The 23,576-nt window shown below is 37.5% G+C and overlaps 1 protein-coding gene across 1 annotated transcript in view; it reads right to left on the bottom strand.

The window, feature by feature from the left end:
- LOC126473436 (regulation of nuclear pre-mRNA domain-containing protein 1A-like) overlaps nucleotides 1-23,354 on the bottom strand; it is a 37,491-nt gene extending 14,137 nt beyond the window's left edge. The window contains exons 1-2 of the mRNA XM_050100480.1: nucleotides 23,118-23,354; nucleotides 9,206-9,445 (exon numbers count right to left, since the gene is read on the bottom strand). Of these exons, the coding sequence (XP_049956437.1) occupies nucleotides 9,206-9,445; nucleotides 23,118-23,265 (388 nt within the window). The 5' untranslated portion in view covers nucleotides 23,266-23,354. The remainder of the gene's footprint in view (nucleotides 1-9,205; nucleotides 9,446-23,117) is intronic.
- Nucleotides 23,355-23,576: the final 222 nt, after the last annotated feature.

The raw sequence follows: 23,576 nt of genomic DNA, 5'->3' as shown, positions 1-23,576 counted from the left end.
TGGAGCTCCATGTCAGAAATACATACATTCACGAAGATAAAATGGGATCCCTTCCAATAATGTTGAAAGAATGTGTCTCAAAAATACAGTGCACGCCATTGCACTTCAACTGCTAAGAAAATACTTGTCTATTAACCAACCATTAACTATGTGCAACCAGAAGTTCACTACAAGTCTGTTAACGGTACTTCAGAACTTTCCTCATACGTGTGAGCAAGTATCACTTCTCACAATTTGCCAGGAATCTTTACAATACGTGTTGTTGTGGTCTTCAGTCCTGAGTGACTGGTTTGATGCAATACATAGTCCTCCTTAATAGTTATACTGCAGTATCTCCTTCCCTCTTTCCTGTAACGTGGAACAGTGTGGTGTGTATGTGATTGCTGCTACATAGGCTCTTGGCCTGATACAATCTGTCAGTTTCCAAAAAATTTGCTTTTGCTTCTCAGAACACAAGACATGTTTACCGATTTCAAAACCAGGTGCTGGCACATCAGGGCTAATTAACTGTACACTTCAACTTATTAACATGGACTGCAGTCTTCTCACTGTTTGAACTAGGACTGGTCCTATTAGTGTAAACATCACAACATATGCAACACATTAGCAGAGTTTCCTATCCCAATTCATCCTGAGGCATAACTACATATTTGTCGAGTTTGCATACCCTACAACATTAACAATTATTTCCATCATAGTAAATCAATTTATTACATAATATGAACATTTCACAAGTCTCATATTCTAATGAGAGAATTGAAACACAATACATCTGCTTTTATAACCTCCAAACTAGTCACTTCAACACCATAGTTCCTCATAAGACATTGACTTTCCACTTCATCACCCCTAAAAAATCTTACTACAGAAACAATATGCAGCTGCCTACACAAGATATCTCAGTTATCTTGCTCACCCAAGTTAACTTTTATCTTGTGCATTAAATGAAAAATTGTTTCAACCAACACTTTTTAACATCGCTGGATAGTTCTTTCTGAGAGTATGTGTTTCACGTATCCCCACAGATGTATGAGATACTGGGTAGAGGTTAAATTGTTTAAATGGAACCACGTACATTTTATTGAAGAATACGCGTACACTCTCCAAGAACTATTCAAAAATGTATCGCACTGTACCATTTTTGTCAATAAAACAGACATGTGAACAAAAAAAAGAGTACACAGGTTGTGAAAAATCTAACTGTTTATTACCTTGACTGTTCACATTACATACTCAATCAAGTGCTGTCGTAGAGGTGTGGGTTTTGTTTAAGATTTCCAACTTAGTATCTGCATAGCAGTAATACACATTATGAATACAACTTTTACTGTGTAAAGGTGTACGATGTATACACATTAGAGTAGGGCAGAAATCCTGCTGATCTACAGAGAAAGTATGTTGACAGGAAATAATTTATTAATTCACATTTTTATGTTTAGCACTGTTACATAAAACCATAATTATTGTGTTTTTATGTCTATCCTGGACACTGTTGTACATATCTGTACTGTCACTTGCTGTACGCAAGCAAAATTCCATTCACGCATAATTACTGTACAGCAGATGATTCACTGACAGGCCATCACCTTCTCACTGGATGTTTGACAGTCTCATTTCTTACCTAAGTGTAACAGGAAGTTTAAATGCAAGACCTCAAAATTATCGTAGAACATGAACGCACGAAACTGCTGAGGTCACTGTGTTTGCTTGCTGCCGTAACCGTGAATCCTCAAGAAAGCACATGATGAATTCAACATGAAGTTGGCGTCTTAAAAACAAGTGCTCATCCCATTCTGGAATGCCATAAATTCCATTCTTACCATGTTCATTTACACCAAGAACTTCGAGGAAATGACTTCAACAAAAGAGTTCAATTTTGTCAGTGATCTCAGCAACAACTTCTCACTAATCTTAATTTCTTCTCAGATGTTCTTTTTACAAATGAAGTGTCATTCTTGAACAAAGGAAATGTCAATTTGAGAAATATGCATTATTGGTCCATCAACAATCAACAATGGTTCCAACAGATAGAACATCAACGCCCATGGAACGTTAATGTTTGGTGCGAAATTATTGGAGATACCATTATTGGACCTTTCTTTGTAAATGTCAACCAAAATGGCAGACAATATGCCCGATTTTATGACACACTCTTCCTGTTCTCTTGCACGCCGTACTTCTGAATCAGAGAATGGTCATGTGGTATCAGCATGATGGATGCCCTGCGCATAATACCTTATGAGCACGATGAATTCTGGACTGTAAATACCATACTAGGTGGATTGGATGTGGTGGGCCTATTAGCTGGCCTGCCCAATCCCCAGACGCCACTGGATTTTTTTTTTTGTGCGGGAAGCAGTCCAGGATGCCGCCTACCAAAATTTTCCAACAACACCAGAAGACTAGCAGCAACGCATTATTGATGCTTGTATAGCCATCGCAGAGGAAGTACTAGCAAGATGTAGGCCACCCTTTGTCCACAAAGTGACCCTATGCATGAATGCCAGTCATCACCATTCTGAACATGTGATGCAAATGCTCTGTTTCTCATGCAGTGCTAGTATCACAAAACAAGTTACTACATAGACCATATTACTTTTGCATTGTCATAAGTACTGTAATATAGTACTGTACAATAACAAGATCCAATTACTGTATAGTGCAGTACTGTTCATTTTAAATTTTTATTCATAATCTGTAAAATGTTCAAACACACCCTGTAGAAGTTAAGGGGAGCCGGAACAATCCTCCTCCTCCATGTTAATTTTAGCAAATAGAAGGAAAATTTTTTCTAAAACCATTAAACATATTGCTCTGAAATTTGGACTACATGTTCAGTCAATATTTCTCTACAAAGTTATAATACCATGTTAAGAAATATTGGTTTTTGTTTTACAATTTTTTTTAACAGATGCTTATTTTTTTCTATAAAATTTTGCACTTTTTCTTCTGTAACTTGAATTATACAATTTTTTTTTACAATTTGTTATAAAAATGAAGGAAAAGAAGTAAAAAATATTGTATAAAAATTTCATTGATATATTGTTAGCAGTTTTTGAGAAAATGTTCCTGAAAGATGAAAATTTTAAAGTTAAGGGAAATGGCTTCCAAAGTTTTTTAATACATTCCTGCCCCATATGATGGATTATCAGCACCCTCTTCTTTTCCCAGTGTTAGTTTCCTTTTCACTGGTCTTTTCTTCCCTTTTGCTGCATGTTGTACGCTTTTGTCTCTTCTTCCTGCACCTCTCAGTCTTTCTTCATCAATTAGGCGCACTGTGGAAATGGTGTTGGGTCCTGGCTGGAAACCTAAATGTTTCAGCACATCACATTTGATAATGTTTCCTTCATTGTATGTTGCCACTGCATCATATACTCCAAAATGCGATGTTTTTATCTGTACACTCTTTTCGGAATCCTAATCCTAATTAAATTATTTACACTTTCATTTGGATTTTGTGTTTTCCCATTAAACATTTTTCTAATAAACTTGGCTGTGATGATTCTCTGAATATGGGCTTAATTACATCAATTACAGCATTTGGCAAACTGTTTTTATGAGCATATTCCTTTCCTGATTAGTTCTTACACCATGAGTCATCACCTGTGGGGCACAGAGAATGTTGTGGGTGCTCATTTATTGATGCAGTACGAAAAAATAATGCCCATACTGCTCTCGTCATATGCTCAATGCTTCTTGTATTTTGCCTAATTGCACACCCATAATACCTCTGCAATCTATCAATTGCTTCATCTGTAAATCTTCCTCTTCCTCCAACGGTCTTACCATCACTAAGCTTCTGGGATCCTAATGTCTGCTTTAGTTTGTGCAAGCGAGCCCCCATGCGCTTCTGCACATGTCCAATGCACTCCTGTTTCTTAATGTGAATTTTATTGCCCTAAGGTTTGAGTTCCTCTACAGCTTTATATCCCTTAGAATCACCATCTCCTAGATAGTTAGTGTATCGTACATTATACCACTCCTGTGATCTGGAAAAAATCGCTTTCACTCCCTCTGCTTCCATCGCTCCACTCGTGCTGTGAAAATTTGCTTCACAACTTTCACTATCTTCGTCCATGGTATTGCCCGTACATCTACAATGTTTTGAGAGAATAGCAACATCAGTTACTTTGCAACTGTCTCCACTGGTAGCTGTCACAACTCCATTTAGAGATTTATGACCTCTTCGTTGCCATGATCCATCTAAAGCGACAGTTAAATCTCTACAATTCCCATTATCTGTCACAGCTTCTTCAACCGCTTTCTTCATTGTTGCTTGAGCAATATCTTCAAGCAGAAGATCCCACCAATTCATTATGAAATCCAGGCTTGGTTGGTGTTTTTGCCAAGTTCATAATTCCACATAACAATGTCCCTGCAGCACTAACCTTGCCAATGCAATGCGAGCTAGCCTAACATTTATATTATACACCTTCTTTCCACTTACCACTACGAGGAATACTGTTAGAATTAGAAAACGAAACTTCTGCAGCACATTTGTTACACTTCAATAATATTTTACTTGCCAAACCAATGTGTGAAGTTATTTTCGATTCCAGTCCTCTTTCTTTGCAAACTTGGCATAATACGTTATGTTTCAAAATATTGGAGAGCAAGGAAATGTTAATTATTATTTCATTCACATCATTACTGTCTCTTTCATAATTTTCAAATTTTCTTTGCTGGAAGAAGTTCTATCACATTCAAAAAAATGGTTCAAATGGCTCTGAGCACTATGGGACTTAACTTCTAAGGTCATCAGTCGCCTAGAACTTAGAACTACTTAAACCTAACTAACCTAAGGACATCACACACATCCATGCCCGAGGCAGGATTCGAACCTGCGACAGTAGCTGTCACGCGGTTCCAGACTGTAGCGCCTACAACCGCTCGGCCACACTGGCCGGCTCTATCACATTCATTTGGAGTAGTCGGTGAAGCAGTCTGTACAGCATCTCCCTTTGAAACAAGAAGAGATTTTTTCTTCTACTCATTGTGCCTTTTCTGAAACACTCGATTGCTGAAACGGGGTATACTGATATCCACAAACCAAATACGTAAAACACGTATGAGCAAAATTCGTCAAATACACAAAATTGAACAGCTAAACAGCACAAAGCAAATTCCACAAGTCAACAGACACGGTATAGCGTTTATGTTTACCTATATGAACAGTCATTGTCACAGAGATAAAGCCATACAACTTTGGAAAACAAAATGCTGTCTAATTCCACAAAGATACTCTGCTTGCAGCCAGCGAGCGGCGCCGTCAGAGGTGACACACCAAGTGGACTTGCAAACTGGAAATTATGGTCAGTATGATCTCCATTGCTTTCTGGCCGACAGCAAAAATAGTTTTCAGGCTCTTGTAAACAGCAAAGGTAGGTGTAGAGCAAGCACAGACAACTTAAGTGTCTTTTCATAACGAAATATTGACCATATGGATTATTTACCCGCTGTCCTACAATCCCTCCCCCCTCTTCCTCGTTTACACTGCTGCACAGGCATACGAATTATGCTGAATGCACACTTCGATCTTATATCGTGCAAGTTAGGATGCTATAAAATTGAGGGCCAGCTGTTATAAAGTTTAAGTCAATTTTATGACTCGGCACCTCTCAAATTTGCTTTTGAAACAGCACTTTTTTCAGAACTGCAGTTTTCTGGAAGTTCTGTTAAACCTGATTCATACGTACATACATATATACATTAATCCTTGTTCCATAGATCATGGATCCAACATTTCGTAATGGTATGGAATGTGTCACTTTAACATAAGGTTTCTTTACACAAAATAATTTAAATAATATTTTTTACAGTTACTACTTCATATCTAAGAATTCATCTATTGAGTAGAAGGAGTTGTCATTCAGAAATCCTATTAATTTGCTTTTAAATGTTGGTTGGCTAATTGTCAGATTATTAATACTATTTGGCAGATGACCGAAGATTTTTGTGGCAGCATAATTCACCCCTTTCTGTGCCAAAGTGAGATTTAATCCAGAATAGTGAATATCATCCTTTCTTCTAGAGCTTCCTAAGGAAACTGACTCACCCATGAAGAGTGGCTCATAAGCCACTTGATCAGTTGATTCTTGAGTATTAGTCATCAATGTGGGAATCAACAAAAATCGGCATTTTTGTAACAAGGTCTTTAGACTGTGCGAAACTGTTACAAGGATGCGGAGCGAACTCCAGTAGCAGACATTACAAAAGAGGCATTGTGCATCATGGAGAGCCTTACTATTGGAATTTCGAGACAGCACTTTCTGCAAAGAGTCTGACAACATTACTCCCATATACAGCTCATGAAAGACCATGACAAGAAAATTCGAGAAACTAAAGTTACTACAGAGGATGATGGACAATCATTTTTCCCACACACCATTTGCAAGTGGAACAGGGAAGGGAGGATCATTTAATGATACCATAAGTACCCACTGCCACATACGGTTAGTTAGGTTGAGGATTATGCTGTGGGTTTAGTATCCAGAATATCAAGGGCTACTTACATCTACATCCACATGACTACTCTGAAATTCACATTTAAGTGCTTGGCAGAGGGTTCATCGACCCACAATCATACTATCTCTCTACCATCCCACCCCCGTACAGCGCGCGGGAAAAAGGAACACCTAAACCTTTCCGTTTGAGCTCTGATTTATCTTATTTTATTTTGATGATCATTCCTACCTATGTAGGAACTTAAAACAGTTACAGGACAGTTAGCATCAGGAAAGGATACAATGGCTTTATGACATCATGATCATCATCATCATCATCATCATCATCATCATCATCATCATCATCATCATCATCATCATCATCATCATCATCTACGACTGATTATGCCTTTCAGCGTTCAGTCTGGAGCACAGTCCCCTTTATAAAATTCCTCCATGATCCCCTAATCCGTGCTAACATTGGTGCCTCTTCTGATGTTAAGCCTATTACTTCAAAATCATTCTTAACCGAATCCAGGTACCTTCTCCTTGGTCTGCCCCGACTCCTCCTACCCTCTACTGCTGAACCCACGAGTCTCTTGGGTAACCTTGCTTCTCCCATGCGTGTAACATGACCCCACCATCTAAGCCTGTTCGCCCTGACTGCTACATCTATAGAGTTCACTCCCAGTTTTTCTTTGATTTCCTCATTGTGGACACCCTCCTGCCATTGTTCCCATCTACTAGTACCTGCAATCATCCTAGCTACCTTCATATCCGTAACCTCAACCTTGTTGATAAGGTAACCTGAATCCATCCAGCTTTCGCTCCCATACAACAAAGTTGGTCGAAAGATTGAACGGTGCACAGATAACTTAGTCTTGGTACTGACTTCCTTCTTGCAGAAGAGAGTAGATCGTAGCTGAGCACTCACTGCATTAGCTTTGCTACACCTCGCTTCCAGTTCTTTCACTATGTTGCCATCCTGTGAGAATATGCATCCTAAATACTTGAAACTGTCCCCCTGTTCTAACTTTGTTCCTCCTATTTGGCACTCAATCCATTTATATCTCTTTCCCACTGACATTACTTTCATTTTGGAGATGCTAATCTTCATACCATAGTCCTTACATTTCTGATCTAGCTCTGAAATATTACTTTGCAAACTTTCAATCGAATCTGCCATCACAATTAAGTCATCCGCATATGCAAGACTGCTTATTTTGTGTTCACACATCTTAATCTCACCCAGCCAGTCTATTGTTTTCAACATATGATCCATATATAATATGAACAACAGTGGGGACAGGTTGCAGCCTTGCCTTACCCCTGAAACTACTCTGAACCATGAACTCAATTTACCGTCAACTCTAATTGCTGCCTGACTATCCACGTAAAGACCTTTAATTGCTTGCAAAAGTTTGCCTCCTATTCCATAATCTCGTAGAATACACAATAACTTCCTCCTAGGAACCTGGTCATTTGCCTTTTCTAGATCTATAAAGCATAGATACAATTCCCTGTTCCATTCATAACACTTCTCCATTATTTGCCGTAAGCTAAAGATCTGGTCCTGACAACCTCTAAGAGGCCTAAACCCACACTGATTTTCATCCAATTGGTCCTCAACTAATACTCGCACTTTCCTTTCAACAATACCTGAGAAGATTTTACCCACAACGCTGATTAAAGAGATACCTCTGTAGTTGTTACAATCTTTTCTGTTTCCATGTTTAAAGATTGGTGTGATTACTGCGTTTGTCCAGTCTGATGGAACCTGTCCCGACTCCCAGGCCATTTCAATTATCCTGTGTAGCCATTTAAGACCTGACATTCCACTGTATTTGATGAGTTCCGACTTAATTTCATCCACCCCAACTGCTTTACTGCACTGCAATCTATTGACCATTTTCACCACTTCCTCAAATGTGATCCTATTTCCATCCTCATTCCTATCCCATTGTACATCGAAATCTGAAACATTACTGATCATATTTTCACCTACATTGAGCAACTCTTCAAAATATTCCCTCCATCTGCCCAAGGAATCCACAGGATTCACAAGCAGTTTTCCTGACCTGTCCAAAATACTTGTCATTTCCTTCTTACCTCCCTTTCGAAGACTGCTAATTACACTCCAGAATGGTTTTCCAGCAGCTTGACCCAAAGTCTCCAACCTGTTTCCAAAGTCTTCCCAAGACACCCTTACCAACCTAATTGGTGCATTTACTGAGACTAGAGAGCGTGCAACTTCATACTGATAAGTGGACTTATGTCAAATTCTTTATAAGTTTGATTCAATTTTATCACTGAAACAGCATCACCAACTCTCTCAGCCCCCAAAGTTCCATTTTGTTTCACCCTTCCCTTTGGGTGCAAATTTTTTTTTTTTTTTTTAATCAGTGAGTGTACAATGTTGTTCAGCAACTTTCGTATGTTAAAAAAAAATAGAGGCAGTTTTTTATGTAACTGTATGGCTGAAGCTGCATAACACAAATATTTGTTTTCTGTCTTATTGAATTCATGTCAAGCATCATGGCCATCACAGGAACAAATCAGTTTGTAACAGTGTTGACCCATACTCCTATCATGCAGCTTCAAAAATGATCTCCACTCAACTTCTACAAAAAATAGCAACGCTACTTTTCATTTGAAACAATAATTAGCACAAGGTCAAGCAGCGACAGTGCATCTGTCAGAGCATTAACCGTTAAACCATGCATTACGTTACAACATTATTTTAAATACTCCTGTGCCCATACCTAATACTTTCCGGAAATCATTAATTACAGTTTCATGGTAAACATGTCTGTCTTCCCATATCTTCAATAACCTGTAAATTCTGTTTCTTGTGTCTTCATCAGATTGTGGTAATGATAATTTTTCAAATGCTTTTCTGAGTGCTCTTTCAAATGACTGGCCAAATTCAGGGCCTTTTCTTCTACTTCTCTGAATAATGTCATTTGCGAGATACATGTACACAATTTTTTTCTTTGGACATCCTAGAAAACAAAAAAATTCCAGTAAGAACACATCTGAAGAGTGGATTATTTTTTTTTACAGAAAATGGTGACCATTGTAAGAAATGGACAAAGATTTACCGTTACAATCAGTGTACAGTAAAATTATATCACAACAAACATAAAGAAAGGTACAAGAAACTACTATATTCTCCACAGCAGATGAGAAATTGAGCTTTTAATTAGTTTACATCCAAATCTCAGTTGTAAACATCAATGGCTTTATCACTCTTCAATTGGAAGCTATAGATAGCTTGGTTGCCTGCATTACTGAACACTGGTGTAAAGGAACTTAAACTGAATATATAGTTTTACCAGTATCTTCTCATAAACTAGCATATTGCTACATGACATTGTTAAACAGAAGAAACTCGTGTATTTGCATTAAAGACGGGACTTCAAAGTTAGAAGTCGTGATATTTCTTTGAAGGAAACATGTTTAGCTATTAGTGGAAGACATTAAAGAGCAAAATAAATTTATTAAGTTATTATACAGTGCTTACATAGACCCCCTAACAGTCACATCCATGTATCCATGTCTCTTTCACAAAATTAATGTAAGTTCTATATAAGATGGGTACTCTTAGGGAATATATTTTTATTTTTGTTCACTTAAATATTAACATGCTGAAAGTAAAGAAGTTCTAACAGGTTGAGAGAGAGAGAGAGAGAGAGAGAGAGAGAGAGAGAGAGAGAGAGAGAGAGGGGGGGGGGGGGGGGGCACCTGTAGTTGCAAAATATTCAGCAAAGTCATGACTGATGACTGTATTGAGACTAAAATTTGAGATGACATTTCATTTCATAAAACAGTACAATTCATTTAAGGATCTAGTAGAAAAACTTCATGAGACAAGGTATCAAAAAGTCCTGAAGAACGCTATAAAGATTCCAGAATAACACTCGTATCTCAGTGCCATCAAAAAATTAGTGACCCAGCCTTCTTACAGTTTTTCCTTAAAGATGAACAATACTTCTGCAGGACATGTAAAGAATCCAAAATGGTAGGACATCATACAACTAAGATAACAGAAGAAAGTCAATTTTGAATACAGTAAGCCAATAATCTTTTAAAACAAAGCCAAAACAGATCTACAGAGAAATCATAAATATGATGGATTGATAGATAGCACTAAGGGAGAAACCAGGGCATTTGATACCATCTGTCAACTCTGACCAATGACGTCACGCCAAGCCCCGAGAAGTAACACACGATTTCAAAATCATGACCCATACTCTTAAATGTTTCCATGGTGTGCAAACATACAGAACTGAGCAAATTCTTAATGCTAATATTGAAACTAATGGGACAACTGTGGGAAAATGGGGGTGGTTGGTGAAAAACTAACATCTCACATAAACACAAAATCACATTAACAGTAAAATGTACAAAATACAACACTGATAAACAAAATAAACCACGAATTTCATAAATACAAAAAACACACCACAAGCGAAAAAAAAACTGGCACTGACAATACAAGTTGAGCTATGTAGCTCATCTTTACAGACCAATACCTACAGAAAAATCTGTAAGATTTAAAATGTAAGAGTTAGAAATGCCGAACGGCAAGACCAATACACACCACAAAAAATCATGGAAATTTGATGAAAGGCAGTACAAGCAACATCAGACGACCTGTCCGCAGTACCACAAAATCTAAACTGGCTCATGTTCTTAATATCAAAAAGCTAACCTCACCAATGTAGGTAAAGCAAACCCCACGATATCTACCAATCACAATTCAACATAATTACCAACAATTAACAACACAACCCAAAAATTTACAAAAATGTATTAACACCGATTTTGATAGACAAGAAAGCCACAATGATGCACATAACAGAATTTGCCAAGCAAAGCCAATCGCAACACAAATAATATGTTGTCAACACACTCTCTTCAATAGCAAGCCTAGACTTCTCAATTTAGGAACCACTCCAATTAGAAAGCATTATGTTATCCCGTCAACAGTGTCACATACAATGTTCCCCAAATGGAGATGCAGCAACTTTCAATCTCATACCTTCTCCACAAACATAGTACGTTGCACATACTCAGCTATTAATCCAAACAGAAATTTAATAATGCTTGACACATCGTCCCTCCTTGTGGCAGGCACAGTTCTACTCACGAACTCCGTTGGAGTCAACTCAAATGTTTAATACCACTTGTCACCACTGACCTGTGACGTAATCGTGTTGTTTGACATGGTGGCACATCATATTTGAATTACGACTGTGTCTGCAAAGAGCATGTTGGAGTACGCAGTGGCACTCTACTTAAGGATGTTTAGGTTTCTAAATTGTTAGTGATGTACACATGAGTTGACATAAGTCATGGGATCCTCCTAACATCACGTCAGACTTCCTTCTGCGTGGCGTAATGCAGCAACTTGACATGGCACGAACTCACGCCATTGGAAGTCCCCAAGCTGCCTCTAGCCATCTATAATTGCTGAAGTGTTGGTAGTGCACGATTTTGTGCACAAACAGACCCCTCGATTATGTCTGGCAATCTGGATAGCCAAATCAACTGCTTGAATTTTCCAGAAAGTTCATCAAACCAACTGTGAACAATAACGGCACGGTGACATGGCGTAATGTCATCCATAAATATTGCACCATTATTTGGGAACACGAAGCCCATGAATGGATGAAAATAGTCTCCAAGTAAGCAAACGTAGTGATTTCCAGTCAATAGTTGGTTCAGCTGGACCAGAGGACCCAGTCCATTCCATGTATGTGCAAGCCCACACCATTAAGGAGCTTGCACAGTGCTTTGTTGACAACCTGGGTCCATGGCTTAGTGGTGTCTGCACCACTCTCTAAACCTACCATCAGTTCTTACCAACTGGAATCTGAACTCATCTGACTAGGCCATGGTCTTCCAGTCATGTATGTTGCAGCCAAATATGTTCACAAACCAAGGAGAGGCAATGCAGGCGAAGTCGTGCTGTTAGCAAAGGCACTCACATTGATTGATTGCTGCCATAGCCAACTAGGTCAAATTTCACCATGGTGTCCTAAAGAATAAATTTGTTGTAGTCTCATACTGATTTCTGCAGTTATTTCACACAGTATTGCTTGTCTGTCAACACTGACATCTTTACACAAATGCCGCTGCTCCCAGTGACTAAGTGAAGGTCACCAGCCACTGCATTGTCCATGGTGAGAGGTAATGCCTGAAATTTGGCAGCCTCAGCACACTCTTGACATTTTATACCTTGGAACACTGAATTCCTCACTGATTTCCGGATGGAATATCACGTGTCTAGGGGCAACCACCATCCGCGTTCAAAGCCTGTTAATTCGTGTCATGTGGTCATCATCATGTCTGATACCTTTTCACATGAATCACCTGAGTACAAATGACAGCTCTGCCGATGTACTGCCGTTTTATACCTTGTGCACGCGATACCGCCGCCACCTGTACATGTGCACATAACTATCCCACAACTTTGATCACCTCTGTGTAGGACTCCTCGAGTGCTGTCTGTGATAATAATATTGATAGAGTTTGTGACAGTTTGTTGTTGAGTTATTTTTATACTGGCAATTACGAGCAATAGATTCGTCTTTGGGTTTGGAATTATTAGTATGACGTTCTGTTTATGGCTGGAGATTTAATTATTATTATTATTATTATTATTATTATTATTATTTTTTTGAAAAAAAAAAAAAGCTATAGATGTGACAACAAAGAGCATAACCAAAGATTGCAATACCGTGTGATGGCCCTATTTCAAACTTTTATCAAGTATCGACCATAAAGTCACCTATCACTCATATGAACAGACACAAAATAATAACAACTAATAGGGCAACTGAAGGAATCAGCTAGTTCTGAATGGGGACAAAGTAAGCATACTACAGACTTAGTATTTGATTTGATATGTCTTTATTATTAACATAAAAATTGAGCAAACTAAATCTTCACCAATCAACAAAACCACAATAGAAAATACTGAACATAAACGCATCAGAAACTTCACTTGACCTATGTGGTGATTACTAAGTCCGCAATAACACAAACCCGTACACTGCCCCAAAACCTGAAAGTCTACAGGGAATTTCACTTGACCTATATAGCTGAAACAAAGTTTCCGACACCACAAAATCAAAACTTGCCCAAGTAGCATGACCAATTTAGATAAAAGTAATTCCACGATACCTACCAATAACAATCCAATATAACAATACAACCCCAAAAATAATAAAGACAACTGAATTAACGCCAATTCTGATACACAAGGAACGCCCATTATGCACAAATACCCTTACCACACATACTGTTGGAAATGTGTGAACAATATACTTCGTGTGAAACGGCAGCAAAGTGCATCGTGTGGGATATAATATACCTCTCTCGTGCTATTGTACGCACAGAGCTTTACATATGTAATAAAATGTTTCTTGGTTGTTGTGTTCAATGTATTTTACCTGGAAGTGCAAATACAGTTACTGGCACTAAATGTGTTTTACTCACTATTACTTATTCACTTGTGTCGAGTAACAGGTTATGGGCCCAGCGATGCATTTGGAATAAGTATATACATAATACAGTAATGAGAAAGTATTTGAAAAGTTCCAAGTAGTGCACTTAGGTGAAGTACGACTTTTTCTTACAAGACGAACGCAACTCCTTTATTATTCTTTTCGTCAAGGAAGATCAAAGTTACGATTAAAATGAGTGTGGCATAAATTCCTCAGATTGAAAGACTTATGGGTCATGAAAACTATGCAACATGGAAATTTGCAATAGAATTGTATTTACGTTTAAGCGACCTATGGGATGTGGTGGATGGGATACTGAAATCCACAAATCAGAATTATTTAAGCAAGGATAGGAAAGCAGAATCAAAGTTGATATTACTATTTGACCCAGTGAATTATGTTCACATTGAAAAAACTGCAACAGCGAAGGAAGTCTGGGACAAATTATGAAATGTATTTGAGGATGGAGGTCTTACAAGGAAAGTAGGATTATTACGCGAGTTAATTACCACTCAGCTGGACAAATGCAAGAGTGCACACGAATATGCCAACAAAATAATAGCCACATTGAACCGACTGAGAAGCATTGGGTTTGAGATCGCTAATGAATGGGCAGGGACACTAATGTTGGCAGGACTGCCCGAAAGGTATGCACCTATGATTAGGAGGCAGGAAAGCTCAGGTATACCAATCATGGGTGACAGTGTTCAAGTGAAAATCCTACAGGATGTAAAAAGTACTTCAAGCTGTCTGTCTATAGGTGAAATTGTCAAGAAGGGAAACCGTCATTTTTGACATGCACAGAGCAAGAATAATCAACAAAAATGGTGAAGTTCTAACTACAGCAAGTAACGAAAGGGGTATTTTAAAATTGGATACTATTGACAGTAAGCATAGAAATGTTAGTCATTCAGTATACTCGGTGAAAGGTTTTGTATGGGACCACAGACTTTGACACCTAAATAGAAAGAGTATGTCTTTAATGATGGATATGGTGAAGGGAATACAGAATTATAGTGTAACCAAGGACCCTTGTGAGATATGCATAACAGTAAACAAGCGAGACTACCTTTCAAGACTAGTAAAAGTAAATCTACAGATGCCTTACAGTTATCCACACAGATGCATGAGGCCCGATGGAGTGCGAATCCATAGGTGGGAGCCATTATTTTTTTTATGTTTATCGATGATTATTCACGATATACTCATGTTTATTTTCTTGGTTCCAAAAACCAAGAGAGTGACATTTTTGAGGAATATTTAAATATGGTCGACAGGTGGACGGGAAAGGAGATTAAGATCATCAGGTCTGATAATGGGAGAGAATATATTAACCAGAAATTGAAGACACTTCTGCCAAAAATGGGAATCGGGCATCAAACTACAATAAGGTACAGCCCATCTCAAAACAGGGTTGCTGAGAGGGCTAATAGGACCATTGTCGAAAAAGCAAGGAGCATGATAACTGATGCTGGATTATCAAAAGATTTTTGGGCAGAGGCGGTATCAATGGCCTTATATTTGAACAACATATCACCAACAGAAGCATTAAGGATAAAACCCCCTATGAGATATGGGTAGGAAGGAAACCTGACCTAAGCAATATAAGGGTTTTTGGATTTGATGCAATGGCGCACATTCCAAAACAGCCAAGAGGAAAATGGGACCCAAAAGCTGCAAAGTGTATTTTTGTAGGCTATAACGAGAATTCAAAGGGCTGGCGATTAATTCCTCCAGTGAATAAAAGGATTGTTACAAGCAGAGATGTAGTATTCTTTGAAAAGAGAAAGGACTCTGAAGAGGGCAAGACTACTAAGTTAACCGCACCTAGTTCCTAGAGTGAAACCTTATATGAAGAGAAAGTGAAGAACAGGAAGAGGACAATCAAAGGCAAATGGAGACTATGATGACAATGAGTCTGAGAACGAACAAAATGAAGAGAACAATTTAAGGCGTTCGCATACCAAAACTGAAAGAAAATCTGGATTTTGAAATGTATGCAGCCCAGTCTTTTAATGATGAGCCAGCAGAAGAAGAAGAAGAAGAAGAAGAAGAAGAAGCAATGAGCGGCCTGAACTCTCAAGAATGGAAAGAAGCGATGGAGAGAGAACTGGAATAGAAGCGATGTAGAGAGAACTGGAATCAATCTCAGAATGAAACCTTTGAATGGGTAAATTTACCAGCAGATAAGAAGCCATTACAGGAAAGATAGGTATTCACTTTAAAGAGCTTTGAAAATTCATCACCAAGATATAAATCACGATTTGTAATAAAAGGATATTTGCAAAAACAAGGGGTAGATTAGAAAGAAACTTTTTCACCCATAGTCAAGTATGCATCACTGAGATATCTTTTAGCCTCGACAGCAAAACTAAATTTAACAATTCACCACATGAATGTAAAAATGGCATATTTAAATGGGAAATTGAAGGAGGAGATATATGTCATTCCACCATGAGAAGCTATGAAAGCCAGGTTGGAAAGGGAAAAGATTTGGCATTTGCAAAAAAGTATTTATGGACTCAGAGTGGACATTGCTGGAATCAATATCTACATAAAACTCCAATAAATATGAATATGAAGTAATCTAAGGCTGATCCCAGTATATACTATAAAAGTGAAAGAGAAGGGATGATAACAATAATGGCAATATGGGTGGACGACTTCTTTATTCTGACTGAAAACGAAAGTCAAATGAGAATTTTTAAGAAACAGCTGCAAACCAAGTTTAAGGTGCTTGATTTGGGGTAAGTTAAACATTATTTAGGTATGCAGATTACTAAGGATGAAGAGAGACAAGAATTGAGAATAAATCAATCATCATATACAGAAAAAAATCTTATAGAAATTTGGCATGAGTGATTGTAAACCGATAATTACTCCAATGGAAGTATGAGAGAAGTTAAATATAAATGAGACAGATGTGGAATGTGATACGAATGTTGCATACTTAAAAGCAGTAGGGAGTCTGTTATATTTGTCTTAAATGTCACGACCTGACACTGCTTTTGCTGCTAATGCAGTGAGCAGATATTGCAGAGACTGGAAAGCTGTGAAAAGAACATTCCAATACCTAAGAGGAACTTCAATGAATTAAGATACCATAGAGAAGGCAATGAAAAACTAGAAGGCTATTGTGATGCAGATTGGGGGAGTGAATTGGGTGATAAGAACTCCACTGCTGGCTGCTGCATAAAATTAATGGGAGGCCTCATTTCATGGTCCTGTCCAAAGCAAAAAGCTTTGGCATCGAGTACCATAGAGGCCAAGCATATGGCACTGTCTTACACAACACAGGACGCATTGTAGATAATAACATTAATCAGTGAAACAGAACCCAATTTAATAGTGGAACCCATAACGATGTTCTGTGACAATAAAGGACCCATTAACCTAGCTAAAAATGATGTCACCAGTGCAACAAGACATATTGATATAAGGCACCATTTTATTCAGGACCACACAGAGTGACAGAACATCGCCGTGGAATACCTGTGCACAGAAGAAATGTTGGTTGACCTGACGAAACACTTGGACAAAGAGAAGTTTGAAAAGATTGTGGGACTATTTGGTTTATCTTGTGAAGGCAAGCCACAAAATATATGTTCAAAGAGGGGTGTTGGAATTGTGTGAACAATATATTTCATGTGAAACAGTGGCAAAGTGCATCACGTGGAATATAACAGACCTCTCTGGTGCTACTGTATGTCCTGAGTTTTACGTATGTAATAAAATGTTCCTTGTTTTACCTGGAAGTGCAAATATAGTTATGGTACTAAATGTGTTTTACTCTTATTTATTCATCTGTGTTAACTAACACATACTAAAATAAAACATACTTGTCAGCCATTAGCCAACACTTATATCTAGCATAGTAAAAATGACACCAACATAATCCCTACAATGGGAGGCCCACAATTCTCAAACCAGGAACACTTCCAGACTGAACAGTAAATTTATTTCCTGCATTCAGGAAGGCATGATGTCAGCAACTATTCTGGTTAACCAAATTATGCAATAAAGCGCAGAGAATTGTCAAATTTGCAATATTAATTTCCTTTATGGTGTGATGACTATAGTCACAGTGATGAACGATGGCATTTGCGCAAGTCAGGACAAGGATGGGGATTTCACTGTTGCTGGTTCCTAGCAATAGCTGCAGCATACACGTACTTTGTGCTTCATTAAAGTGTGTATCCCACAAATTGTGTCTCTCACTTGCTTGTGTAGAATTTGATGCTTACTACCACAATCACCCATGACTACTTGCAACAAATAGAATAAAAGGTCACTCAATAACTTTATGATCAAGTATAATGCTCACATTGCATACAACATTCACAGCAGAGTGCTCAGAACACTACTGAACACTCATTGGGTGTCAGAATGCACAATGTATGTGTGCAGAATCAGCCTACCCTCTACCACCTTCATTTGTTAAGAACTGTAGTTTCGAACATTTTAGCTCATTACCAAACCATCCAATAAGCTATACAATAACATATATTATGACAGCTGCATGAATGTTCATTGTAGTACACATCTATAGTGAAGACTTTTTTCACTACTAACCATCAGGTAATAAAGGAAATTAATACTGCAACTTTGATGATTCTCTGCAATATACTGCATAATTTGGGAATGCCGTATGCTATCTCACCAACAATGCCACATATACTGTACCCTGGTCCAAAATGCATTAACTGATCAATCTCATACCTTTCCCACAAATACGAATAACTGTAGGAATGCAGGGACCTACTTCTGAACTTTCAAATTGTTTTTACAATAACTAACAAAACAAATTACTTCTCCAATCAAACAACACACCTCAGTAATAAAGCCAAACCTGAAAATCAGTCTATTGCCCATAACTGCCAACATAAAATAGCTCACTAACAAACCACCACAAACTCTGCCAATATTATTCGCACAAACAGAAAAAAAGAAATTCAATGAGTCACTAAAAGCAATCACAAACAATTTAGAAACAAACATCCTACCCTGGAGTACATCATTGCATACTCTAAAATGTGCCAACAACCCAATTCAAATTTGCTGCACTACCAGATCACACAACACAACCCTGTTACTTCATGGGTCGAAGCAGACATATGGTACCACAACCTTCAGTTGATCCGGAGGTAATACAGAAATCAGAGTTAGAAACCAGTTTCAGTAGCACTTAAAAACTAACAGAAACTACTGCAGAAAGCAGACTTATGGATTATTTTTCTGCACAAAGAACAGTTTGGTTTCAGGCCTGGAAAGGTGACACAAGCTGTTGTAGCAAAATTTATTAAAGGGGTTTCAGAAGCCCTGGACAAATAAAAACATTAACATTTTTGAGTCTATAGAATGGAAACTGAATCTAATCTAATCATAGAACAGGTATTTTCCTATACCTCAGTACTGAATTTGACACAGTTGATCACGAAATACTTCTACAGAAGCTTTAAACACAGGGAAGGTAGGGGTACTAAATAAATGGCTTAGGATTTTACATTGTAAACACACAAATAAAATTAAAAGTTGTAAAATTACGTACAGATCCTTCAAATTTCAAGTGACTCACAGTATATAGTGAAACATCTTTTGGATCAGAATATGTGAAAGTCTTGGGATAAATCAGAATTCTGTACCACACGTAGCCTTTGACAGATGATGCCATATCTAGCTCCAAGATGCAACACAAACGTGATTTCGAAATAATACCCAATAACCTTGAACATTTCTGTGTTGTGAAAATAGAAACATCAAGTTCAGAAACACATAAATTCTTAATAAATGTTGAAACAACAGAGCAACTGCAGGAAAATAATGGTTTCAGCCAGGAACAAGCAAGGCTCTGACATAACTGCAGAATCATAACAGTAAAATAAACCAAACGCAACATTAGTAGAAACACAATATAACGGTAGTTTCGAAAAGTAAGAACCCACAAGGAGAGCAAATAATCTGGTATTGGTAGCAGCAGTTGGACTCACCTTGAAATGCTGATACGAATACAAAAATCCTAAAATGGACAGCAGGACTAAAGGGTAAATGCAACACCGATATCCATAACAAAAAACCGTGAACATTTAACAACAGGCCATAATGACAACAGCAACTGTCTTACAGTATATAGTTCTATTTTAAAAGCCAATACTGATATACAATTGCCAAAATTTACGTAACAAAAACTGCAACAAAACCAGGAATGAAATTTAACAGAGAGAGAGAGAGAGAGAGAGAGAGAGAGAGAGAGAGAGAGAGAGAGAGAGAGAGAGATGATTAGCAGTAACGAAGCGATAATTCACCAACCAACTTAAAAACACAGAAACAGTAAGGACACGCAATTAACTGAATTAGGCCTTAGTGCCTGGAGACAGGGGCCATGTGTGAAAGTTTTCTACTCCTGAAGGAGGACTTTGAGCTGAAATATTTCTGGCATTCTTTTTCATTGTGCCTGTCTGCAACTCAATATCTCCTCTATGTAGAAAGTAACTATTTGCTCTTTCCATATCTTTGTCGCACATACTATATCTACAGAAGTCCCAAAGACACACAACATTTGCAAAAATCTAATACCATAGTTGAATCAACATCCCTATCTCACCCTACATCATCAGACTACTGAAGATTCACGCAGACAATTACACAGCAAGGTCCCAACTAAAATAACCACGTAGACAAGCCTTATACAGATTGTGTACAGTATGAGAAACAACAGAATATGGGCAAAAATAGAAGAAAGGGTACTTATCACAACTGTAACACAACATAATGTTCATTCAATTGCTCAAAGGAATTATAACAAACAAGCCTTTCATTGACAAAAATAAAAAATGTTTACCTACAATTCAAAATAAACAAACTGCAATACAATTCACAGGACACACGAATTGCAACCAATTTTCTCCAATTACTAAGACAATCATAGCCGATATTTAATATTTGGATGCTTACAAACTTCACACTGTAAGCAAATGACATCACACCTCAAAACTGATGAGTGGTACTGAACACTCAAGTTGGTCTGAGTATTGTATGCTGAGTGGTTGGCTGTCCATAACTTTGCATCTGACAAAGGACATATTTTACACCATAAGCTGCACTTCAGAACCATTTACTTGCCAGAGTACTCCCTCAATGGAATGTGTTGGGTCCAACATAGTTTCTGATTTGCACTAATGACAAACACAAATGCTTTAGTCACCTCTCTAAGGGATAAAAAAGAATATTTGATACTAGCGGTTAATTTTGACCACAACAATCATTAATAACACTATAACTAAAATGTGTGTTCAGTGGCAATTTTTTCATACAGGCTAAGCAACAGATCAATCTGTCACCACAACCAGGTTTTTTGGTTTCACACTCTCTAGCCATTAACATTAAGTCACTGATCAAAGCCAACAATTCATACCTAATATTCCTCATGGCCATCTTTGAATATCAAATGGCGTCATCAAAAGGTGCTGGTTGTCTTCAGAGGGTCACACAAGAAGACACTATTTTTACTAACAACAGCAATATCAAAATTATACCTGTGTCACTAGAAATGTTATAAGGTAAAACTCACAAGGGCGATATGTTGGTCTGGAAATTGTCAGCAAACAACAAGGTAATGATATAAAGAAATTAACAGGAACTTCTGTATAAGTAAAAAGGCTAATACTACAAGACAAAATACAGAATGAGGCAACGTAGATCATGGCTAACTCCTTTTTTTAGGTTTGTGTACTTTTAAGAAAGAATCCTCACAGCATGTTTGGTGCTATTAATACTAACTATAGTGTGTAATAGATCTTTCCTAAAAACATTAGATATGGAATAACATTCTGGGAAGCAACCACTGAAAATAAGTAGTAGTAGTAGTAGTAGTAGTAGAAGAAGAAGAAGAGCCAACAGCATAAAGCTATTTAAAATGTGGGGTATTTTGCCAGTCCCAACAAATAAATCTTACAAACTACAGTATTTGCACAGAAAAACGTTGTGCAATGCGTGGCTTTGGGCTCTATACATGCTCACTAAACCAGGTAGCCTACAATGGTTGTGTCTACATGGATAGAAAGAAAAAAAATTAAGAAAAAACAATTTACCAAGAAGCCAAGCTGTATAATAAACAGCAAAAGGCTATCAAAGACAAAGGAACTGTAAGTTAAAAAATGTCTTAAATTTGCTAACATAATTTTCACTCCATTAGAGTTTACACTATAAAAACTGTGACTACAAATAAATTCTCAAACTGATCATTACAGCAGCCAAAGAGTATGGTAAATGTGTATGTGATCAACAAAATGTATGCCCAGTTTGTAAATTCTCATCGCAAACTCTAATAACAGACGTATTCCCCAGTACCAAAGCTAAACTGCATTGTGTTTCTTCCTGTAGTGCAGATCAGATTCTTTCTGTTCCTTTTAATGTAACTTTATGTAATTCTAAAATAAGTTGTGTAACATTGTATGTACAATGGCATCTAGACTAACAAACTTAAAAAAAAGTGAATTCTTGATCAGATGCTGCAAGATTTGTCTTTTAACTGACGAGTGGTAAGAGTTTTATAATGCATTATCATTTTTTTAATCTTAAAATCTTTGGTAGTTACTGATCAGGTACAATTATGTTAATTCTGTAAGCTAGTAGCCTACTGGTCATACGAAATTTATGAACCTGACTAAAGAACACGGGAAAATTCAAAATTTCTGCGAAAATTGCTACTTACGTCAAAACTATTACGCAACTTTTAAAATAATGTTTAGGGGGTATATAAGTCACCCTAATCATTTGGTAATTTTCATTCGTTTTTGGTGTGTGGTGCTTCAGTCTAACAAAGGCCTTTCAATTCCTGATCAGTTAGTTCTTTTACCTTGAGGTAACGTCATAAATATGATTGCAAAAGACATTCATTGCAAGCACCCTAAATTCACTTTTTAGGCTGCAACGAGAACGAACGTCAAAAAAGACAGTGGACAATGTAAGAGAGAAACCAAGCCTTCACGGAAAACTTCATTTGTTTTGATTCCAAAATCAAGCCAAAACAAAGAACAATACGCATTACAACGAAATAAATACACATAACAAGATAAGTTATACCACCACCAACTGCTGAATACATTAAGATTAAACGCTAAAGCAATTATCAATTATTTCTTGAATTGAATGTCATTCGTACCTTTCTCAAAGAATGACAACCAAACGCGCACAATACTTGCATGATGTTTTCGATGATGAATTAGCCATCTGGATAAGGTTTCTATGCTTAGCTGTTTGCCGTTGAGATTGACAAACTTCTTTACTAACTCCGATTCATCAAATACCATCACATCGAACCTTCCTTAACTCCTACGGTTATATCACCCACACACCCAATCACACTAACACAATGTATATACTATATAGTGATGTTCGTTTTCTTATTTCATATCTTTGAACCACTGGCCAAGAACTCACAGATAAAATACAACTTCGACTACCCGCACGGCGTTGTCGTACGAGACATTGGTATTTCAAATTATAATGTTACAGCAAGTGCCGAAAATAACTTCAAAATTCAAAACCTGAACACGTACACCTATGCTTGTTCCATGTTTCTGAAGGTTCTCTTTCTTTATGGCTTTAATAGAACACAATG

Source organism: Schistocerca serialis, chromosome 4 (genome assembly GCF_023864345.2).
Source record: "Schistocerca serialis cubense isolate TAMUIC-IGC-003099 chromosome 4, iqSchSeri2.2, whole genome shotgun sequence".
Classification (NCBI taxonomy): Eukaryota; Metazoa; Arthropoda; class Insecta; order Orthoptera; family Acrididae; genus Schistocerca; species Schistocerca serialis.
Note: the sequence above shows the minus strand (reverse complement) of the source record. Positions and strands in the feature narration are given on the sequence as shown.